The 23717-nt window shown below is 50.0% G+C and overlaps 1 protein-coding gene across 7 annotated transcripts in view; it reads right to left on the reverse strand.

The window, feature by feature from the left end:
- Positions 1-23717, reverse strand: part of Gsg1l (GSG1-like) — a 207533-nt gene that overhangs the window by 58113 nt on the left and 125703 nt on the right. For 4 of the 7 annotated variants that reach the window (XM_087582842.1, XM_087582856.1, XM_087582853.1 and 1 more), the window contains 2 exons: positions 23115-23188; positions 19186-19338 (listed from right to left, as the gene is read on the reverse strand). In XM_087582842.1, the coding sequence (XP_087438968.1) occupies positions 19186-19270 (85 nt within the window). In that variant the 5' untranslated portion in view covers positions 19271-19338; positions 23115-23188. 7 annotated transcript variants of the gene reach the window in all.

Consider the following 23717-nt stretch of genomic DNA (forward strand, 5'->3'; position numbering starts at 1 on the left):
GGCTCTCAGGGAAGCCCTCAATTCGGCCAATAAGGCTAAGGCAAGGCCTTCTCTGGTAGCTGTACACTGGACTCAGGAAGGACACACCCACATAGACAGACAGTAACCTTCTCAGATGACACACTCAGAAAGGCTGGTTCAGGAGGTACCAGAGACACTGAGGTAACCAAACATAGTCACCACTGTGGTCTCAGCAGCTGCTGTACACATCCCCAGGCCTCAACTTGGGTTCGGCTCTGCTGCCTGGTGCTCAGGGTTAAAATGGTATCAACTACATATATATCTGAGCTCCCAGCCACCATGAGCTTCAGTCCCAGAGTCCGCCTTGCTTCCTACCAACCTTGATTTTAATGGCCTTGCGTAGGCTTATGTCATTATGCAGGAAGGCAGGTACAGGATAGAAAGAGGCCTGCAACTGGACGAGAAGGAAGGATGGGCCAGAGGAAAGTTTTAGAAAGGAGAGAAGGAACCGCAGGGAGGAGAAGGAGCTGGGAGAACATGGAGGCAGATGTTAGGATTCTTCTCTGCACGTAGATACAGGCTGTTACGACTATTTTTAAGGGATGGGTGTGTACAGGATTTTGTGCTGTCTAGATGGGCAAATTATATCATATCAATTGGGTCAGAGGTTACTGTGTGGTGTGTTCATTCATGTGGCGACTTAATTGAGTTCAGGAGAGTGTGTGGTGGTGGGACGCACCGGGCCTGCCATGGAATTTGGGATGTGTATGCCTGGTGTGGTGGCATCCCATCTTGGTAACTAGATGGGTAGAGAGATTGCTGCCAGGCTCGGAGAGTAGCTATCGGCAGTGCGAGATGGGATGGACCTTAGCGGGTGAGACACTTTGTTGACTGAAGTGAAAATATCCCGCAGATGCCATGTGGCCCTATGGGGCCAGCACTAGCGCAGGATAAGAGAAACCACTTTTTACAGTGACAGCCTTGTGCTATGGGACATGAAGCTCTGGCCTGGACTGTGGAGTGTCTCTTTCTGAACTGGGCTTGTAGGCACTGGGGGTCAACCTTGACACTGTACCTCCTGCTTACCTTGTTAAGGGATCCCTACACCACCACAAGCTGGGACCAACCTCTGGGTGCTCTGACCATTTGACCAAGAACCCAGAAAACTTTCAATCCTTGGGGATGCAGCACTTGCTGCATAGGGGGGAGGAGAATGGAGGGCTGAAGAGGGCAGTGGAGGTAGCCACATTGGGGTGGTATCAGTGACAGATTAGCACCGCGTATGTCTCTCAACCTGAGTGGGAACTGCTGTGTCTCTCTTCAGGTTTTCTCTATGACTCTTCATTTGTCTCTGTCTCTGTGTCTCTGTCCTGTCACACAAAGGCACTTCATCTGTCTCTGAGACTTCTGATCTAGCATGTGAATCAGAGGGCGTGTCACTAGGCTCTGGAAACTGTAGAGGACATCCTGGACTTTGTGTAGCTGTCATCCTGAGAGCCAGCTACAGAGTAATCGTCAGACTTCTTTCACTTGAGAGAAAGTGTGTGGTGCGTACACCAGGAGTGACTTGGGTCCTGACGAAGCTCAAACCATCCCCTACTAAGTATAAAAATGTGAGAACAAAAGGAGACAGACCAGGTCCTGGCCTTGGGCAGTGGAGAGGTGGAGTAAACACAAACTTGAGGCAATATGCAACCTCAGGGTGGACACTGCAGGGCTCTGGGTCTGGCTCTCCACCCACAGCTGAGTGACCTTAGGCATGCTAGCAGATTTTTCTAAACTTGCTTTTCCTCATCTCTAAAAACGGATGCCATGCCCCAAAGACAGAGTGCGTTGGTAGGGAGTCAGGGGATGGGAGGCCTAGGGTTAAGTGGGTTCTTCTTGGGTTAGTCATGGACTGCGTGAACTTTCCTGGACATACTGGAGTATGGCTTACGTATGGCGTCTAAGGGATTCCAAAACCTTGACTTTTTTCCCCTGCTATGAAGTTTTGACCTCAGTTTCCCTACTTAAGCCCTTCCTCTAGGGCTGATGCAAGTCAGGTTCCTGGACACTCAGAAAAAGGTGGATAAGACCTAGGACTTATTCTTGGGCCTCCCAGGCCTCTCCCAGACTCCTGAGCTCCCAGCATCCTTTGCTCCACCAGTCCTCTAAGTCCATTAAAACTGATAGAAACCAGCCTTTCCGACAGCTCAGGTTTTAGTTCCCATTTTTATTAAACTTGTTAAAATTCTTACCTTTTCCAAAAGGTCAGTTTCTACCTGGCCCTGTGCCTGAGGCCAGGCTGATCTGTATGAATGGCCCAGCGGCCTAAACAGTCCCTGGCTTGCCGGAGCGAACAAAGGACGTAGTGGAATTTGAATCACAAATGACCAGGAGCTGTCTGCCCTGCAGCCAGGATTCTCACACTTCCAGGCTGTTCCAGCCAGCAGTGCCTGGCTCCCCTCTAGAGCCTTCAGACCCCACGGGGGCTGTTGCATGCTGGGAACCCTCTACCTCATTCACTGCACTAACATGCGACATCATCTAAATGCCAGGCATGGGAACAGCCACAGGAGCCTCGGCACGGCTGTTCCCTGAGGCTAATGAGGAAAAGGACATAACTCGAAGTAAAATCAATCATTACATATACAGAAATAGAAATACGTGCGGCCGCTATTGAAGCTGGCAGCCGCAGGGCTGAATCCAACCTGCAGGTGTTGGTGAAAGCCAGGAGAACGGATGAGGCTTTTGGCCAACATTTAAAAGCTGGAGGATTTCCATTAAAATATGGGAGTTCTGGCTTCTCTTATGAAAGTCAGAAATGCTGGCCACACTGGGTCCCCATCTTCCTGGCAGCTGCTTTGGACCTGCACCCCCATCCCCCCACCCCAACTCACCCACCGTGATGCTGGAAGTTAGGTATCACTAGGTAGATCTTGGGAAAGTAGGTCATGGGGGCGGGTCTTCCACCAAACCAAGGGGGTGTAGCTAGAAGGTGCAGTTCATAAACCAGGAAGTCCCCAGGAGGCATCCAAGTTGCTAATGTCATGATCCTGGGCTTTTGCAACCTCAGTGTTTGGTCTTCTCACTCTAGCTCCTGTTGACTAGGCTAACACTCTCCTCTTGAGTTGTATGAGCTGCTCTGTAGCTGAGGCTCAGATGGGGCTGAAGGAAGTTAGGGGATTTGATAGAAGGCACACCATGGTGCCATCAGCTTTGGCCACTGTCCTTGGCTATTGTGCAGTACTCCAGTATATTCACATGCCCGTGTTTCTCTCTAGGCTGCGGATGGCATTTAAGCTCCTACATGAAGGAATAAGCATAGCCCTGTGTGGCTTGGCCTTCCCAACAACTTCACAAAAGGAATGGAGCTTAGAGGACATATACCAGTTTTTCCTGGGGGTGGGGAGAGAAGGGGGCTACCTACTTCCAGGAGTTCCTGACTCAGGTGAGTCCTGGCCTCCATCAGTCTCCTTGCACTCACCCCAGAAAGCTAAGAACAAGTATTTGGGTGAGGAACTACTGTGGGGGACAAAGACAGCACCTCAGGGTTGTAGTGTAGAAGGGGAAGGGTCTGTGGCTCACTTCTGATGGAAGCCAAGGCCTTTCTTACAAGACAAGCGCTCCACTACTGAATTGTACCCTCTAGCCTCCATTGGCAGACCCCATTCCTGCCTTTTCAGACATGATAGGCCTTTGATGTGTTTATAAAAAGATAAAGAGAGGATAGGCCCCAGGTTTCGGCACCAATGTTGTGTTTATAAAAAGATAAAGAGAGGATATGTTCTATGGAGGTCTGGGGGAAGGGGGTGCCTCTGCAGGCCCATGCTGAGACATCCCTTCCCCCTGAGGAACCAGCCACTCAATGGTATAGTATAGAGTTTATTCAGGGCATGGGGAGGGAGGTTAGGAGGGTAGTAGAGGCAGAGAGAGAGAGAGAGAGAGAGAGAGAGAGAGAGAGAGAGAGAAGAGCAGAGGCTGGCCATGGGCATGTGGAGAAAGGGGGGAGGGGAATGGGGAGAGAAGGGACAAAAGGGGAAGAGGGTGAGAGCAAGAGAGAACAAGAGAGAGCAAGAGCAAGCAGCCCCTTTTATAGTATCAGGCAACTGTGGGGTGGAGCATACTTGGCTGTTGCCAGGTAACTGTGGGGGTGGAGCTTAGACAGAATGCTAACAGCCTTAGCTTCAGATTCACTTTGATAACCAGTCAGCTATACCCATGGCAGTGGGTGATCTAGGCCTATGTGGCTGTGTCCTTGTGTCCTACCTGTCTGCCTCACACTTCCTTTCATCCACTGCTCATTCTGTCCCTCTCTGTTCTTGTGCCTCCCTCCATACAAGTGTGTCTCTCTGTCAGGGTGGGCCTGGCTGCCAGCCATGTTCCTCTGCTTCCTGTCTCCTTCCTGCCTAGGCCCCTCTCTCCCTTTCTCTGGTTCCTCCATCATCACTCTGTAGAGCCCTAAAAAAGGGTAGGGTCTCCCACTGTTATTTCTGCCTCCAGCCTCACAGTCTAGGAGCTGGATAGATGTCCCTCAGTGTCCCACACACCTGGACCATATACCCACTCCCATCACAGCCCCCTCCCCCGTGGCTCCCATCCTTCTTCCCCAGCCCAAAGAACCTCCCTGGGGAGTGGAGAAGATGGAAGTGAGCTACAGCCAAGTAGTGAAGGAGGCACTGAGGTAGAGGTCTGAAAGCAAGACAGACCCAAGGAGGGCAAGCTCCCAGAGTCAGGCAACACGGAGCAAAGAGAACACCAAGAGATGGGAGGAATACTGAGAGGCCAGCTAAGCCTGTGTCCATGCCACAGAGCTTGGGTTCTTGGGTTCTATTCTAGCAAAGGAGTAAACATCCATGAGAATGATAGATCCAAGACAGTCAAACGAGGCCGTAATTCAGTAGATCATGACACCTTTGAGGGACTAGAACCTGAGTACCACGAAAAGCTGATTGTAATTTGATAACCACCCACCATCAGTCAGACGAGCCAAGTGGAGACAGAGCACTACACCTGTGGGTCACCTGTGTGACCGGAGATGGCCAGGCAGTGATTTGTACTTTTCTATAATTTCCCCCTTTTCTTTTGCTTTTGCTCAACAGTCCCTGGACTCTCAGGCTCCACTCTTCACCCTTTGCTTCAAGGGGAAAGCAAAACCTATTGGCAAAAGGCTTCCTGCTTACTTCCCATCTTCAAAGCCCAAATTTATTGAGCAGATTTGCTGGGGTTCGGGGCAGGTGGGAGTTGAGGATGAGGGTGAGGAGATGAGGGATTGGGTGAGTTCCGGCCTGGAGAGGCAGGGAGAGAGGTAGTGTCACTTTCAGGGCAATACAAGACGACTTTTTCTTGGACAGACAGGAGACTGGGCTGAGGGCCTGGGTGATGGCTCCTTGGCTACACAGTGGTTAAAGGCATGTTGAGTTTCGTGACCCAGCGGTTCCTCTCCTAGGTTTATGCTCAAGAGAAACAAAAACATGTGTCCAGAGAAACATTTGCTTACAACATCCACGGCATCGATATTCCCGTAGCCTGAAGGAGGAAATGGCCCAGTCCCCTTCAGCTAAGGCATCTATAAAGGAAAGGCGGTGTGTTTATACAATGAGCACTTATGTAGCAATAAGGAGGGATATGATGCCAGTCCCTGCTCTAATGTGGATAAATCTCAAACAGATTGTACCAAACGAAAGAAGACAGTCATAAAAGGTGACACACCGCACGACCTGTTTCTGCAAGATGTCAAGACGAGGCTAGATTATGGAGCTAAAGAGTGAACAATGGTCACCCAGGGTTGGGAATGGAGAGCAGCTGCTCTTGTGTGTGAGATTTATTTAAGGTTAATGGAAGTTTTTTTTTTTTTTTAATTAGACTATCGCAATGCCTACTAAAAATTACTTAAAAATTCCATACTTTGCATAGAAAAGATTATGATATGTAAATTACACCTTAAGAAAGTTGTTTTTAAAACATTTTTTATAATTAAAACTGAGGAGAGCCGTCCATAAAAAAAAAAAAAAAAAAAAAAAAAAAAACAGATTTTTGGCTTTCCCTGAATGCCATGTATATGTCTCCATGGTAACGATAAGCCATGGGACATGCATTCCCTAAGTTTTCCCTGGCCGCTGCACTGTCTGCTGAGGCATACCTGGGTGTCTTTGCTGACGTACAGAACGCTTGCACAGTGGGCGGGAGCCTCCGTCTGAGTGGTAAAACCACAAGTGTCAAAGTTCCCAGCCTCGTTCTCCCTTCCAGTGTCTGTCCCCAACAGATGTGCATGGGGCAGAACGCTCGCTCGTGTGGGTGGGGATGGAGGCTCTGTGCAGCACTCGGGCTAGAACGCTAGAGCTGCTGCTGAGGTCTAGGCCTTGTTATTCTCAGCTGTGAAAAAGCAACCTCATAGCACCCGCTTTGCTAGCACACAGTGGGAGCAAAACAAATGTACATTAGTGATTCCATCCATCATTTTAGACAGGGCCTTCTGTGTAGCCCAAGCTCTCAAGCTGGCGCAGAGCTCGCTGTGGGCCCAGAGCTCGCTGTGTACCCCAGGTTGGCCTCAAACTCACAATCCTCCTGCCCTAGCTTCCTGGGTGCTGCTATTGTAGGTGTAAGCCACCACACCAGGTACCTTGCCCTGCACCTTACAATCCCCAGAAGTTCTGAAACCTAGGACTCATATGGCCATAGTTTGGCTTGAACTCCTAAAGACCGCTGCTGACCACAGAAACATGTCCTATTGTCATGTGGAAATGTGGGCATATGAGTCCAGTTGCTGCCAGACTATGGAATGGGCAGTCTGTGTGTTATGTCACTTTACAAATCCGAAAACTGCTGAATTCCAGAACATTCTAGTCCCCCCAGAAAACTAAGGACTGTAGCCTGTATAAGGAAGAGGATTATGACCAGGACCAAACCCTGTCCTACTTTGCATGACATCACATAAAGCTATAAAACCATGGTGGAGCTCTGTAGCAGTAGGGGAAAGGGCCTGTACATTTCTGAATTGGAATCTTCGACCAGCCCTGAGGTATGGGCGCTTAGAGTCAGAATTAACATCCCAGGCAGAAGTAGGTGTGATGTGTTGTCCCTGTATGCCTTGGTTCAGATGAAAGCAACCATGCTTACTGCAGTGGTCTCAACCTTCTTAATGCTGTGACCCTTGAATACAGTTCCTCATGCTGTGGTGACCCAACCATAAGATTCCTTTCCTTGCTGCTTCATAACTGTAGTTCTGCTACTGTTATGAATGGTAGTGTAAATACCTATATTTTTCAATTGTCATAGATGATCCCCATGAAAGGGTCATTTGACCCCAAAGGAGTCATAATCCACAGGTTGAGAACTACTGCTCTAATGTTGTCAGTTTTCCAAACCAAGGCTAAGAACTAAACTAAGAACACGTGCCAGCTTGGCTGCCCACTAGACCCTTGTTAGGAAAACAAAAACGGACTTTGGGCTTTGTCCCTGATTCAGGGAGGATGAGGAATCTTCCCAGAGTAGGAGCCCCTCACACTATGCGTGAGCTTATGCAGATGAGATGAAGTGACTTGCTGGATCTGGTCCCCAGAACAATTTGGGGTGGGGAGCTTTGAGCAAGTCTGGCAGGACCGAGGCCAACAAGATGCCTAAGAAATAAGACATGGCATGATGAACTTCTCGCTCCATGGTCTTCTGTTAGAACAATCCAGAAAGGACTCAAGCATCTGGGTGGTTTGCGCTAGAACCACATGGGTTGTGTCACGCTAGCCTGTCGGCTCTGCAGGTGACTTCCTGTGACAGCCCCAGCAGCCTCCAATGCATGTCTTCTTGGTCCAGGCCATAGGCCCTGTGCAGCCTTAGGTTACCTGGGAGCTTCCTTCCTTAAGCACTTGATCTCCTGGGTGGGAGATGAGGAGAATCTCAGTGAAGGAGGGACCCTAAGCTGCTGTTGGGTAGGAGCTAATGAATAGCCAACCACCTCTTGGAGAGACCTCTGAGCAAGCAGATCTGCCTGGGCTCTGGAGCCTCCTATGAACCCAGTGCCCAGCAGTGCTCTCCTGCTCAGTGATGCTCCCCAGCAGTGCTCACCTGCTCAGAGGTGCTCCCCAGCAGTGCTCACTTGCTCAGAGGTGCTCCCCAACAGTGGTCATTTGCTCAGTGATGCTCCCCAGCAGTGGTCACCTGCTCAGCAGTGCTCTCCAGCAGTGCTCACCTGCTCAAAAGTGCTCCCCAGCAGTGCTCACTTTGCTCAGAGGTGCTCCCCAGCAGTGCTCACTTGCTCAGAGGTGCTCCCCAGCAGTGCTCACTTGCTCAGTGGTGCTCCCCAGCAGTGCTCACTTGCTCAGTGATGCTCCCCAGCAGTGCTCACTTGCTCAGTGATGCTCCCCAGCAGTGGTCATCTGCTCAGCAGTGCTCTCCAGCAGTGCTCACCTGCTCAGTAGTGCTCCCTTTCCTTGCTTTGCTCCTCCTGACTAGCTTCTCCATACTCCCTGGGTTTGCCTTCCAAGAAAGTTCAGCTTAGGGTCTCTGCTAAGGCTAGTGTATGAAACTGGCCTCACAGGCCCATGTGTTGAACACTTGATCCTCAGCTGGTGGAGCTATTTGGGAAGGTTCTAGAAACTTTAGGAGGTGGGGCTACATGTCTTTAAAGGCTGTACCTTGCCCTGACCACCACCACCCCACCTCCTGGCCTCCATGGGGTGAGCAGTTCTGCTCACCATGTTGCCTTGCTTAACTCCAGGTCTAGAAGCAGCAGAGCTGGCTGACCATGCAGGACCCTCTGACACTGGCTTCTCTGGGGTGTTTTGTTATGTAAAGTGCTATCAATGCTCAGAAACTTGGTACTGGAGAAGTGAGAAGGTTTTGCAATTGGATTACAGAAGTTTGGATGGTGGAAGGGTCAGGTTAGGGAAGCTGTAGAACTCAGCTGTGAGCCTAGTTTAGTGGGGGGTTCTGGAGGGAGCTCAGAGGTCCAGCACAGAGGTGGGAAAGCAGACAAGCAGCACCGCTGGGCATCCTCGTGGGAGCAAGGATTTTATTGGGAACTGTACTAAACGCCACTCACGTGCATTGTGGCAAAGAACTTGTCAACATTCTTCACGTCCTCAGACTCTGTGCAAAGCTAAATCTAAAGGCAACGACCTACGGAAACTGGTGGTGGCGGTGTGGACTCAGAAAGTGGCTTTGAACAAGTTCACAGTGATCATTAGGAGCTAAGGGCAGAGCAGAAAGATTTGTACAGCTTGTCTGATCTGAAAAGGATCACACTTAGTGCCGTTGGCGTGGAGGTTATGGTTGTTAAAGAGAATGGCACTGTTTAAAAAATCCATAAAAGTATTGAGGAATGAATGTGATCTGAGCATATGACACATTGGAGTGTGTGTGTGTGTGTGTGTATGTGTGTGTAAATGGCCTAACGAAATCCAGACTTTGTACAGTTGGATCAAAGTGAAAGCACTCTGAAGACTGTCCCTTAAGAAGAATGCACTGCAAAGGAGCATCCTGTCCCCTCTGCCAGGACGCAGGCACTCAGCTGCCATCCAAGGTCCTGGCTATTATTCAGTCTCTGGCAGAACCTACTTCAGCCGCACAATGCTAGTTTTGCAGGCTCACAGAATGTAAGAGTTTCACAAGGCATGCAGGCTTCCGCCCAGGTTTCAGAAGGTCCAAGATGGGCATCATACAGTTAAGCCAGATTCCCTTAAGTCGGCCCCTGAGAAAGTGGTTGGGAAACTGTATGGCTGAGGGTGTGGATGGTAGTGGGGGAGCTGCCAGGAGCCGCCCAGTGGAGACCACAGGAAGCTGGAGATATCAAAAGCATGCAGGGTCTGCTGAGACCCAACACAGAAGCAGCTCAGGAGAGAAACTAGATGGACCACAAGCAGCAAGGCTGGCAGGGCATGATGGTACCTGGCTCTTCAGCGTTTGTGTCGTGCCACCACATGCCTCAGGTGCCATACAGAAAGCTGCAGGCATCAGCATGTGGTCACTGTTGTCTTCCCATCCTTCCATTTTTGGAACAGGAATATGTACTGTCACATGAACTCTCCAGAGTATGTGACAAGTTCTTTGTGGCTCGTTTCGTTGAGGTTTAAAACTCTAGCCCCATGCTAAGAGTTTTCCTTGGGACTCAGACTTGACCCGTCAACTTTTGAACAATGCTGGGACTTGCTAACACTCTGGGGACTCTTGGGTGTAGACTAAATGCATCTTGCATTATGAGATGGCTATGAATCCTTGGGACCAAGTGTGGGATGTTATAGATTGATCGTCAACTGTCCCCACAGGCTTATAGTCACCTGGGGAGTTGCTGGAAACTTCAGAATAGGGCCTGACTGGAAGAAGTAGGTCAGTGTGGGTGTGTTACTGAAGGCTGTATCTTGCCCTAGCCTCCTCCTCAGTCTCTCTCCTTCTCCCTCTCCCTCTCCCTCCCCCTCTCCCTTTCCCTCTCCCTCCCTCTCTCTTCTCCCTCTCCCTCTCCCCCTCCCCTCCTCTTCCTTTCTCCCTTTCTCCCTTCCCTCTCTGTCTCCATCTCCATCTCTCTCCATCTCATCCTCTCTCCCTCCTTCCTTTCCTCTCCCTCTCCCTGTCTCCCTTCCTCCCTCTCTCCATCTCCATCTTTCTCTCTCTCTTGTTTTTATTAGCTTTTCTTTCTCGCCCTTTCTCTTTATCTCTCTGTGTGTCTATCTGTGGGTGTCTCTGTCTCTCTGTTTCTGTCTCTGTCTCTCTTCCTGTCTTTATATGTCTTTCTGTCTCTGTGCCTGTCTGTCTCCTTTTCCTTCCTGGCCACCATGGTGAGATCAGCCCTACTACAGCATGTTCTTCTTCTTCTTCTTTTTTTTTTTTTTTTGGTTCTTTTTTTCGGAGCTGGGGACCGAACCCAGGGCCTTGCGCTTCCTAGGTAAGCGCTCTACCACTGAGCTAAATCCCCAGCCCCAGCATGTTCTTCTTCCATGATGCTCTGCCTTACACAGGATGGAAACGACGGAACCAGTCAGACCATAGCCAGAACCTTCTGGAAACAAGAGCCAAAATGCATTTTTTTAAATTATGGTATTTTGTCATAAGGATGAAAAGGTTTTTAGTGAAGGAAATGCTTATTCCTAGGACCCTGAGTCCCTTGGCTTTACCTCAAGCCCTCTGCTAATCCTCTGTCTTAACAACCCATCTGGATCTGTTGTCAACTGGTTGCCTTGAGCCCACTATTGCCCCCAACCCTGCTCGGTCCCTGTGCTAAGCCCACAATATGGAGGAAACTCCAATAGGCCTTTCTACCTGGAGGACTTCTGTGCATTTGGAGTCCTGTGACGAGCCCTCTCTCCATACTGACAGGGCTTGAGAATGACTGCTAATGCAGGTGGCGTTCTCAGGACCTTGGCGTGGCTGTGCCTGAGACTTGGCAGCATATACTTACAGTTACTGAGCAAACTGGCTTTATCACCACCCTCTCTGCCCTCATCTGACTGATTCAGTTCTTGTCACTTGCAACCAAAAGGATTTTAATAATATGCAAATATTCACTTATGTGACTTGAACCCTCTGCATTGTATTTAAGTCATCAATGTCCCTCACAGGCTCGTGTTTTAAGTGCTTAGCTCCCATCTTGTGGCATGATTTTGAAGGCGGTGGAAACTTGAGGGAGTGGGGACTGGCTGGTAAACGTAGCTCACAAGGGGCCTTGGAGGGTTATGCCTGATTCAGGTTCTGACCTGGCCCCCCAGCTTCCTGGGCCATCCTGATGTGAACAACTGTGGACACATTACTCCACCCTACCTTCTTCACTGTGAGGGACTGAAATCCCTCCAAGTCCGTGAGTCAAAATGAGGCCCTTCTGTCAGGGGTGGCCACAGTGTCAGGAAAGTAACACAGCATTCCTCCTCTTCCTCCTCTTCCCCTTCCTCCTTCTTTTCCTCTCATCCTCCAACTCCCTCTTTTTGAGGCAGGGTCTCAGTATGCTGTCCAGACTGGTCTCGACCTCATGATCCCTCTACCTCAGCCTCCTGGGGCATGGGACATGGCATGAGCTACCACTGTGACACCCTTAGTAATTGTGAGCCAACCCAAGTTACTTTCCCTCTGGAGTGTGGGCAAAAGACTCAGTGAGATACGGCAAGGTGAGGGTCATGGGCTCTTTCAGCATGGGGATTGACGGTAGAGTAGAATTAGGGTCCCAGGAACTCTTCTTCTTCATGGCAGGCTACAGCAAGAACTAAACCCATCACAAGCCCACAAGTCACCAAAGTAAAGTGAGTCCCAGAAGCACAGAATAGAGGAAAGAGTGGCATGTGTGACTGTCACCAAGGGAGGGCAGGGACCCAGCATGGAATGTCACCCAGCCTCCTACAGCCCAGGGAAGACACACTTGTCAGCCATAGACGGGGATGGGCCATAACCAGCGCCACAGACCAGGTGGTGAGATGAAGTCTTTGCAGATGGGTTGGAGTGGGACCCAAGGGTGTTCCGGCTCCCAGGTCCCAAGGTGGGGGGGGGTGAGTAGTCACCTCTTCCCCCCTGAGCTCAGTGGGGAGTGGGGTGACTCCATCCCCATCCCTGAGCTCCTCAGGCAATGCAGGGGAGTCACTGAGCTCCAGAGTTCCAAGTCCTCTGCCTAGACACAACTCAGTGGTGGTATTTACATCTCTCCCCATCACCCCCCCCCGGCCCTGTTCTTAGACCCACAGCTTGCCTTTAAAACGTTGCCCCCAAACCTGGCTTTCAAGTTCTTGTTAATTTTTATTTTATCCCTAAAGTTCCATTTCTCATTACATAACGAAATAGGCTGTTGCTGAAGTCACACAGCTGGTTATTTCCAGGGAAACGGACAGGTGTCTCGATATGCCACGTGGATCTTCCTGAAAGCCCACAGTGAGCTGGAATGGGAAGGAATTTTCCAAATGGCTTGTTTTCCTAGCTCAGCTGCACTTTCCCCAGGAGCTGGAGTGAAGCAGAAATCATCCTGCCTGCTCACACAGTCTTTGTGGGGCTAAGGCTCTGCTCCCTGGGAGACCGGAGAGGCTCCAGCACCCTTTGATCTCCAAAGCACAAGCAGCCCTGTTGGCCCACTTTGGGGGTCTCACCATGGTTTCTGTGGGTCCTGAGCACAGTCCCTTCCTGGATGCAGGATTGAATTTCTTTTTTGAATTGCTTTAAGATAGGGTCTTTCTATGTAACTCAGGTTAACCTAGAACTTCGAATACGCTTGCCCCGCCTCCCAAGTTCTGGGATTGTAGATGTTTAACACTAAGCCTGGCTCTTTGGTTTGACTTCTAATTGTATAAAAATATAAATATAACACAATCTGGAATCATTCTTACAACTTTGTCATTTTTTTTAAATGTTTAATTTAAAATTTTTAATTGAAATAGTTGGTGCACTTTTGTGACACTGTGAATCCCAGGCTAGGTGTGAACTAGGAGAGTCTTCAACCAATGAGCTGTGACCTCAGTCTGGTGTTTTTATTTTGAGTGATACACAGTAGTTATACACATTTGGGGGTGGTGTGACATTTCACTACATGCATGTGGAGTGGCAAATGATTAGATCAGTTGACATATCCATCTGCGATGGTGAATCCTTGTCACCCTGATAAGCTTTAGTTTGTTTCACCATGGAAACAAACCTCCGGGTATGTCTATGAGGGTGTTCCCAGAAAGGCTCCGAAGAACAGGGAGCATCTCCCACCCCACTCGTGGGTGTGGGCGGTTCCACTCCATTTTCAGTAAAAGGGGAAATGGAATGAGAATCTGTCTTCTGGTTTTTGACTGTGGACACGGTGACCTTCCTGTCTCTGTGTCTTCCCCACCATGATGGACTACACCTTTGATCTGTGAACCAAAGTAAACCCTTCATTCCTCCCCTTCCTCCCCTTCCTCCCTTCCCTTCCCTCCCCTCTCCTTCCTTCCTCCCCTCCCTCCTCCCTACACCCCTCCCTCCTTCCTCCTTTCCTTCAAGTGGCTTTTTATTGGGTGTTTTGTAACTGCAACAAGAAAAATAATAACCAATATATGTTTTCTCAAACACTTAGCTGTTCTCTGTTTTGGAACCACTGAGAATCTCCTCCTCCTCCTTCCCCTTCTCCTCCTCCTTCTCCTCTTATTCCCCCACCTCCTCCTCCTCCTTCCCCTTCTCCTCCTCCTTCTCCTCTTACTCCCCCACCTCCTCCCCCTTCTCTTTTTTTCCCCACCTCCTCCTCCTCCTCCCCGTTCTCCTCCTCCTCTTCCTCCTCTTCCCTTTTCTCCTCTGCTTTTTTCTTCTGGCAGGGTCGTGCTATATAACACATACACGATTAATTAATTATTGTCAACCATAACTATGGTTCTATATAATAAAACATTAGACCATTACTTCTCCCTCTATTCTACCTATACTCATTTAATTATTTATTATATTAATTTTCCCTTCTGGTTTAAGCAGTTGAACTCAGAGCACTTTGTGGGTCCCTACAGGTGCGGGTACACCTCAGACCCCTTGACAGCTAGCGAACCCATGGAACCAGCGGAACAACACTACTCTGGATCACCACTTGTATGATCACTGCGTGGGGAAGACATCAAATAGATGTCTGTCCTGACTCCCTGTACTGAGGGTCCCACGTGAGTCCCTGTGCCCCATCCAGAGGATGCTGACATCATCCATCTCTTTGTATGTTCAAGGACAGCTAGGAATAATGACCACCGCAGCTTGGGTGCCAAGTGCTAAGCCTCGCCCTGGGTGGCTCAACACAACAGGCACCAGGTTCAATAGCTGTCACTAGGACTGCAGACAGACCAGCTTCCCGTCTCCACAGTGGTCACATTAGTCCAGCCCTTACCGCCACTGAGGAGTAATAGAAGGAACACACAGACGGTTTACCCCACTGGAGCCTCCCTACAACGGTACCACTGTCTGGAGGTGTACAGACACGTGGGCTAAAGACATCGTGAGAGGTCAGCTCAACCACAAACACAGAGCACCCCTCATACGATTCTAGGCTTCACCTTGGTGTGTATGTTTTGGATTTTTGAATTTTTTACCTTTGTCCACCCTGGTGCCATACAGTTGGCTCCTTTCTTATTTTGAGAGGACAGCAAGCCTACCTCCAGCTCATAACTGCCCTTCCTCGGCCTCCTAAATGTTGTGTTCAGGAGTGGGAAACCATGCCTGGCTAAGGGTACAAGATTTTATTCAACCAACTCAGCCAGATTCTCATTAAAACCAGACTAAGCAGGCCAAGGATAGAGCTCAAGGTCAGGGCTGGTTAGCTCGAAGACTCGGAGGGGTCTGAGTCAGACTGGGCCACAGGAGTCTGTCTCCCCCATAATGCTGCCATCACGACCAATGACAATCAGTGGGCTAATTTTCATAATTGCTAATTAACCCTAATAACTGGTTTGCATAAGGGCTGCCTGGCTCTGCTTTCCCTTCTACCAAAGAAACATTTTGACCTTGGGCTCATCTGGTGCAGCAGATGGCAGGGCCCAAAGCACCCCAGGAGTCAGCACTGGTCTTCGTCCAGCCTGGACTATCTCTTCCTGGACTGCAGTAGCTCCCTCGCCCACCCAGGGGGATTCCACCAACATCACGCCACCCCTCGAAGGCCCAGAGCATGCTGTACTCAAGGGAGCGCCCCAACCAGCTTCCTGCGTCTTTCCATCAGCAGATGGGACACCAATCTTTCTTTGTAAATAGTCTCGTGGTTTGCCTCTGCCTCTGAGAATGAATAGTAAGCCCTTTCGCTCTGCCACCTGCTGAATTCTGTCCTCACTTCTTCACCTGGCTGCTACTAACTCCTGAGTTTATATTTTCTGTAGATGAATTGGGGCGGGAAAAAAAAAAGAAAGAAAGAAATGTCTTTGTCGTCCTACCTAGTCGCACCCACAGGAAGACTCTGTGGAAGCAGTGCAGACCCTTTGAAGCCAGTTCCAAGTGGCTTAATTCCAGTGCCACAATCAGCCAGCTGTGCCACCAAGAGCAAGCCAATTAACCTCCCTGAGCCCTGGTTGTTCAGATGTCTAGAGTTATGGAGACAGCCGTGTGCTCTAGCAGCTCTAGCAGTTGGCCTTCCTGCTGGGAGGCAGAAGGTCTTTTATTTTTTCTGATGGGCGAAGGCTGTGATGAGCTGGGGGAAGAAGACAGAGTACCTCGGCAGCCCTGTGTGAAGCTCAGGGGGATGGCAGTGCCCACTGCGCTAGCTGCTTTTCCTTATCGCTGTGACTCCTTAACATAGCAACGTAAGGGGGCGGGGCTTGCTTTTTGGCTCACAGTTTGAGGGTACAATCCATCATGGCCGCCGAGTGCAAGGCAGCATCAGCATCAGGAGGCAGAGGGAGACATGGGATGCTCGGCAGCCTCTCTCCTTTCTATGCTGCCTGCAAGCCCAGCCCACGGAATGGTGTTGCCCACAGTGAAGATGGATCCTCTGCCACCAGCCCAATCTAAATCCTCCCTCACGGACATGCCCTGAGGCTTGTCACCTAAGCGATTCTAGATCCTGTGCAGTTGACTATATTAACCATTATAGTTGCTTTGGCTGACAACTGACATGTGCTTGTTTGGACTGAAGAAGGTAGAGAGGAGAACTGGATGCTTTGGAGGCTGTGGGAGAGGTGCCTGGAGGGGCAGAGGGAAGGGAAGGAAGGGAAAGGAGGCTGCTGCAAGCGTAGTACGCCCATCCCCCTCCATCACTGACCCCTCCTTCTTGGTTCCCCCATCTTTTTTTTTAAATTTATGTATTTATTATTATTTTACTTATTCCCTTTACATCCCTCTCACTGCCTCTGTCCCCGTCACCCCTTCTTAGTCATCCCAGTGCTCAGCCTGTCTAAAGGCAAGGGCCAGCTAGGGAGACCCTCTGTATAACCAGGTCAGGGGCTCCCTGGACATTTGGAGCCATGGACACCCCCCAGAACAATATTTTCAGCTGCATAAAATAAATGCATATGATTACAGAGGGAACCAACTGCAAGAAATAATTTGGCGAAGCACACAGACCCCTCATGTGGGAACATGCACGCCATTTTGTGAGCATGTTAACAAGATTCGGTGGATGCCTAATAAACGTCCCGCTCCAGAAGCCATGCATCAGAGCAGCTGCAGCAGCTGCCGAGGGGTGAGGAAGGATAGGCGTTGCAGGTCACTGCATCCCAGCGCCTGCCCCGTCACCACGGTGTGAGGAAATGACAAGTGACAATTTACAAGCTGCAGAAATAAGGTATAAATTGTTTTCCAAACCGGTTCACAGACTCTGGATTTTTTGGACTCCATGCCTGACCTCATCTCTCTGACATTCCCTAATGGCTGCTCCTTCACCATCTCAAAGTCCTAGGGGCTTCACCTTCTGCATGGAGGGGTCTCTGTTTTAATCTTCTGTACCCACTTTTTCTCTCCTTGATTACCACAGCAGCCTCCCTAACCTCTATTCCCAGTCTCTCTGTGCCTCTGCCTCCTGAACCTCCTCCCACCCCTGTCCCCAAGCACTGGAGATGCTACTTAGGTTTTCATTCGTGCTAGGCAAACGCTACCATCGAGCCACATCCCAGCTCCCCTTTTAATCTTTTATTTTAAAACAGAGTTTCATTAAGTTACCCAAACAGGACTTCAACTCAGACTGTAACCCAGGCTAGTCTTGGTACTTGTGATCTTCCTGTCTCAGCTTCCATAATAGTTGGGATGGTGGGCTTATACCCAGATCCCTACCACCATTCTGTTTGGTTGCATCCAGGCCCTACCCTGAACCCGGAACACACCCTCAAAGCTGATCCTGATACTCCCCCGCCCCCTTGCTTTGGTCTGCTCACTGACTCCGTGTTGCCTGCAGGATGAACTTGGGAGGCTTTTGACAGTCAGCGAGGTCCTCACCCAGGCTTATCTCTCAACACCTTTCTTCCCTGTCTCTGCCTTCTTGCCATCTGAATACCTCAAGTCCCAGGATTACACTCCTCCCAACCCCTTTGCCTGTGCCAGTCCCTCCCTGAGTTATGTGCCAAGGAAACACAGCCTGGTTCCCAAGTCCTACCCCACACGGCTCCTCCACACCTCAGTTCAGCCACCTCACTCCCTGGGAAGGTGAGGATGGCTGCCCTGCCTGGGACAGAGAAGTGCCCAAGGCACATTATGTAACCTTGAATCTTTCCACAGCACAGCCAACTTCACAAGAGGGAGTCCTTCTCCTTCATTTTCTCCCAAACTCAGGGCAGTAGCTGGAGCCCAGAAGACCTTCAGCGGATGTTGACTGAGTAAATGGATGAAAGACCGAAGCAAAGGGCAGAGGGGTCTCAGTCTAGAGCAGCAGGGAACTGGATGGAGCCAGCTTCTGCACTGCTATTGCTCAACCCTTCTCCTTTGCACTGAATTACCCAGGTCCTTGCAGTGCATCTAGGGAGCAGGCTGTAACTTGTTGAGTTCAGCTCTCTGTTCTCTGAGACAGCCGTCTGGTTTCTATATATACATCAATTAGAGGTGACCATGCCCCTTGTCGAGAGCTTCTTGCTTCCGTTTCATCCCACGGCAGCTCTTTCAGTGCATGAAGAATGGGATTGTAGGGTTTATAGAAATTCAATTCCCGTGTGCCTTTTTAAGGGATGTGTGGTTTACAGAGGCCAGCCAGCTTTGGGGACAGTGACAACACCTTGATATTCTTCCAGGGCACTCCCTGCTCAGCCCTCTGGGACCTGGGTCTGGAGATACCATGCTACACACCTGGCCCTTGGGGCCAGTAGCCTGTTTTTGGTGTGTTCTCTGAATCCTGGGATGGGGGGTGGCCTTCTTCCTTAGCACCTCCATAGGAGGAAGCTCATGCGGGGAAATGTCTTTTCCTTTCTTTCTTCCTTCTTTCCTTATCTCCTTCCCTTCCTTTCTTCCCTCCTCTCCTCCCTCCTTCCTTCCTTCTACCTCTCTTCTTTTCCTAGCTCCCATTGCTGGGGATGGAACTTGGGTCTTCATGCATGCTACTACGCATGTGTTCTACCACAGGTTAACTCGGCCTGAGGGGGTCCTCTCTTCTATAGCCCTGGGAAAGCCCCCTCCATGCACCTACTCCTATTGCCTCCTTGTCTCATGTCCAAGTCAAGCATACAACCCACTGCACCTCACACTCATGTTAAGCATCACAAGGCTGGCCCTTGCTGTGTGTGTGCATGTCCTTCGTGGTGCCCAGCATGCTGTGGACATTTATAAATGGTAGGTCAGGGCTCAGAGGAGGTACAACAGCCTGTACCCTCCCATCTTCACAGGGGATGTGCCCGGGCCCGGGTGCATAGCATCCCCTGGTGCTAAGCTGCTGCCCACCCTCCTTACCTGAGAGCACCGTGAAGACTGCAGCAAAGGCATTGAGCTTGAGCCCATCTATGACGCTGCTGGAGTGGAGGAGCTCAAGACACATGAGGCTGAAGCCGACCACCAGCAGAAGGATGTAGAGCACCTCGGAGACCACCGACAGCCACAGCACCCCTGGAGAGTGAGGCAGTAGATGAGAGACTATCCAGTCCACCGGGCCAGCACCACCCACTAAGAACAGCGGGTCATTGCAAACCCAAGCTCAGCTCTAGATACTCCAGTGCTATGGTGCCCTGAAGGATCAGTGTGGGATACAGTTGACACTGAAGGCATAAAGCAAAGCCAAATGAGGTGCCTTTGCTGGGCCCCCTCATCCCAGCCCCAAAGGCCACCCTACTCTAGACTCTACGTGGGCAAATTTTCTATTGCTAAGTCCATTGCAGAGAGGCCCTCTGTTACCTGAGCTACAAAGGTCTCTAAACCCCATTACCTGACCTGAAGCCTTGCCTACCCCTTTGCCTGCCCTACATTCTCCTTTGTACCCTGCCCTGCTTTTTTTCTCGAAACCACTACTGCCGATTCCATGACTGACCTGTGGCTCTCCCAGGTCATAGCTGCCATGTTTGGCTATGAGCTTGCTCTCCCGGACACAGATGATTGGTCATTGACCTAGAGCTGACTTGTTTCTGAACTTCTCTAGGACTCTGAGCATGATGTCACTCAGCTAGACCAGGAGGGGAGGTCACAGGGCAGTGAGAAAAATCACCTGGCTCCAGCCCTTCCTGAAGGATGCTGTCCCTCAGCCTTCTAGTGTGCAGTGTGGCTTCTGGATTGCCAGTTTCTTTCTTTATAGCAGTCCACCTTGGGCTGCTAGCATTGCTAGCTTTCCTGTCCCATATTGTCACCCTCTCTTCTTCCTATATGCTTGTCACTCGCACAGCATCTGCTTTCTTCGGGTCTACTTGGTTTCCTTGCAGACCCGTATCCTGGCACCATGTCTTGAGCATGCAATTCCTATGTAGCCAGTTCAAATTCCTTTCCACCCCAACTCAGGACTTAGGAATGAGCTTCTGCCTCAGTTTATTCATCTACAAAGTGGGGGTAATACTCAGAGCCATGGTGCCAGCACTGAGGAGAAACAGTTTCTTGGTACAGTGTAAGACTCTAGTCAGCCCAGTGAGGGACCTGGCCACTGTCCTAGTGATACTGTTGTGTGGAAAGAACATGGTGACTTGTGGGAGGGGCTTCTGACTGAGGTCACAAATAAAGATGGAGTCGATGGGGAGAGATGAGCTTATGAGTCCATGGAAGGGGGCGGAGAGTAAACGGTAGGAATGGAGATCCATCCAACACGGATTCCCATCCAACCCACATCGAAGTGCTAAAGGATTTTGAGTCAGGCCTGGCATGTTGGAGATGGACCCAAGACTACTTGGTTCTGGAAGAGCCGGCCACAAGAAAGAGAGCTTCAAAAGCAGGTGGAAAAGAGAGACCTGGCTCGAGGTTGGGAAGGTGAGGATGGTGACTGCTGTCAACTTGATACGATTTAGAGTCACCTGGGAAGAGAGCCTCCATAAGGACTTGTTCAGATTGGGTTGGACCATGAGTGTGCCTGAGGGGTTTTTCTCACATCAGTTGATGTGAGAGAGAAGTCTACGAGGATGGCAACGATCCTTGGGTTTGGGTTGTGTGAGGTGAGTGGCCGGCAAGCACGCACTCATTCTCTTCTGGCAAGCATCCATTCATTCATTCTCTTTGTGCTTGACTGTGCATGCGACAAGCTGCTTCCCATTCCTGCCTCTAAGCATGGCAGATCAGGCTTCTGAGAGGATTGTTCCTCACAGGATCCTCTGTTCTGTCCTTGCCCAGAAACTCTCGGGACTTGAGGGACCCGGGATCAAGTCCAGGCTGTTTCACTGGCCAGCAGAGGCCCACACAGAACTGCAGTGATCTCTCCTGTGGAATGGGTGTCTGTGAGGAGGATCCAGGAAGTGACTATTCCCCAGAGCAGTAGTCACTGCAGCCCTGATTGAGAAAATGCTTCCAAGAGGCATGGGTGAGAGATGCGGAGATGCAGGAAGGACAGGAGGAAAGGTGTTGGGAAGTCGCATCTCAGAGCTGCCCCAACCAGGGGCTCATTGCAGTCCTCACTGGTCAACATGGCTGGAGGGAACAGAGGGAAATGCATGTTCTGCAGAAAGGGCTCCGTGTGCCACCATGCTTAGTCTGTTATGATTCGTGGCTCCTTTGGGTGAGATGGGTGGAGTCCTCATGCATGTGCCTCTGAGCCCAGTGAGAGGACGAGGAGCTGAACCAGCCAATCACCTCAGCCTAGTTCTGGGGTACAAGTGCCAGATACTCCATCCTCAGCAACCCATCCTCATGCCCCAGACCCACGTGTACTCTACACTGGCATCTTTGTCTGACTTCCAAGTGATGCCCTGGTCACCAGTACTCACTCCACCCCAAGGAACCAACCTCACTCTCAGGCAAGTAAGAGTTGTTGGGATAATTTTCTTGTGCCCAGTGCAAAGGTTGTCTGTCTTTGAATTATTCAAATGTTGATTTCTGTACTGGCACAGAGTACAAGGACCTTGACCTTGGTACTGTTATTTTTATTGAATTGTCACCTGCCTGAGTATTTGGTAAACATTCTTCATCATCATCATCTTCTGATTGGTTTAATAAAGATCTGATGGCCTATATCAGGACAGGAGAGAAAAGGTGGGACATCCAGGCAAAGATAGGCTCTTTGGGAGAGAATCAGGTGTGGGGGGTGGGGCTGGGGAGGAATATTTACCAGTCAGACAAGGAGGAAGTCAGGGAGTCTGTGACATATACTAGGACATAGAGGTAACAGGCCACATGGCAAACTAGTATAGACAGGGTTAATTACGTTATACAAGATAGTTGGGAAATAGATACTAATTGTCTCTGTGTCATTATTGGGAGCTGGTAGGTTGAGACAGTCTGGTGATAAAGGGTCCCCTGAAGAGGTGGCTGAGATGTAGGTGGCACAGGTCTATTTCCTCTCGAAGACTGAAACATTGAGTTGAACCAAAGTGATGAAGCGGTTTTATTCCCATTATTCTAAAAGTGATTATTACCTCCATTAATAATGTGTTCCTAAACCCTTCCTAACACTGTGAGTAGGGTGGGGAAATCAGGGTCTCGTTCAGCCTAGGCTGCCTCCACCTTGCTGTGTAACCCAGGATGGACTCCCCCTGCCTCCACCACCCAGGTGAACAGATTGACCACCATGCCTAATTTTACATGGCACTAGAAACTATACCCCGGGATTCAGGCCAGGCGAGTTACTGCCAGCTGAGTCACATCCCAAGCCCCATACTTATCAACTGTTAAAAGGAGGCTGAGCCTCAGGCTCGGCACCCCCTGTGCAGGTACTTACTGTGCTGCTGACCCTCTGTAGATTCACTTCACCTTGCCCCTCCTGCTATGCCCACACAGACATCCTCCCATGCCTCTGCCAGGGGATGCTCTGTGCCAGGGCCCTGAGCATCCTGGACCCATGGCTCAGCCCTCAGGACGAGAAAGACACCCCTGTCTCTCTCTGCCTGTTCCACCCTGCCGAGGACTGCTTTTGCTGTGTTCTGCCTTCTTGGCTCTAAGCGTCCTCTCCTCCTGGCTAGGGTAGCACCAGCCTCCCACTACTACCAGCCTTTGAAGATGTTGGAGCCCTCAGTTCCATACAAGTAACTTCTCTATGCCATTTGAACAATTTTTCCCCCAGAGACCCTCCCACCAGAGTGACTCCCCTGCTGTTTGGAGAATCCCCAGCCATCCAGGACCCTTCCTGGCTCATCTCTTTGTGGTGGTCAATCCTCGTCTTCTATCAGAGCTGGATCCAAGTCAATGGTCCCAGTAGCATCTTGACCAGTCATATAGAAGCACAGGACCTGGTGACAGGCATACAGAATCTTGGGCCTCACCTGATACAATGGAACTGAACACTGTGTACGATAAACTGTTGTCGTCACTGTGGAACTCAGCATGGAGGGCATTGCTAAATAAATAAATAAACAAACAAATAAATAAATAATAAATGACTATGTGACCCAGCTAGGCCACTCCTGGGGAAGACTCAAAGGAGTCCCCTTTGGTATGTCACAGAGGCTCCTGCATACAGGTGTCTATTGCCCCTCTAATCACAGTAGCTAGATCCAACTGCTCAGCGGCCGCAGATGAGCAGACAAGGAAAACGTTGCATAAGTGCAGTGGAGTACTATTCAGTCATAAAGAAAGAATAAAACTGCATCATTTTTAGGGGACTAGACAGAACTGGAGTCACCATGTTAAGTGAAACAAGCCAGACCCGGAAAGGCAAATCCCTTTTCTCTTCTCATTATCGGAATCTGTATTCAAATTAAAATAGAAGGGATACTGCGCAGGGTACCAGAAGGATGAATTCGATGGAAATACATTATTTACATATGTAAATGTCATAGTGAAGTCTCTTTTCTTTTTCGAATAATATACTCTAATTAACACACAAAGAGACAAGAAAGGCGCACCAGCTGACGGCAGAGCCTTCT

The sequence above is a fragment of the Rattus norvegicus genome, chromosome 1, assembly GCF_021556685.1.
Source record: "Rattus norvegicus strain SHRSP/BbbUtx chromosome 1, alternate assembly SHRSP_T2T, whole genome shotgun sequence".
Taxonomy (NCBI): domain Eukaryota; kingdom Metazoa; phylum Chordata; class Mammalia; order Rodentia; family Muridae; genus Rattus; species Rattus norvegicus.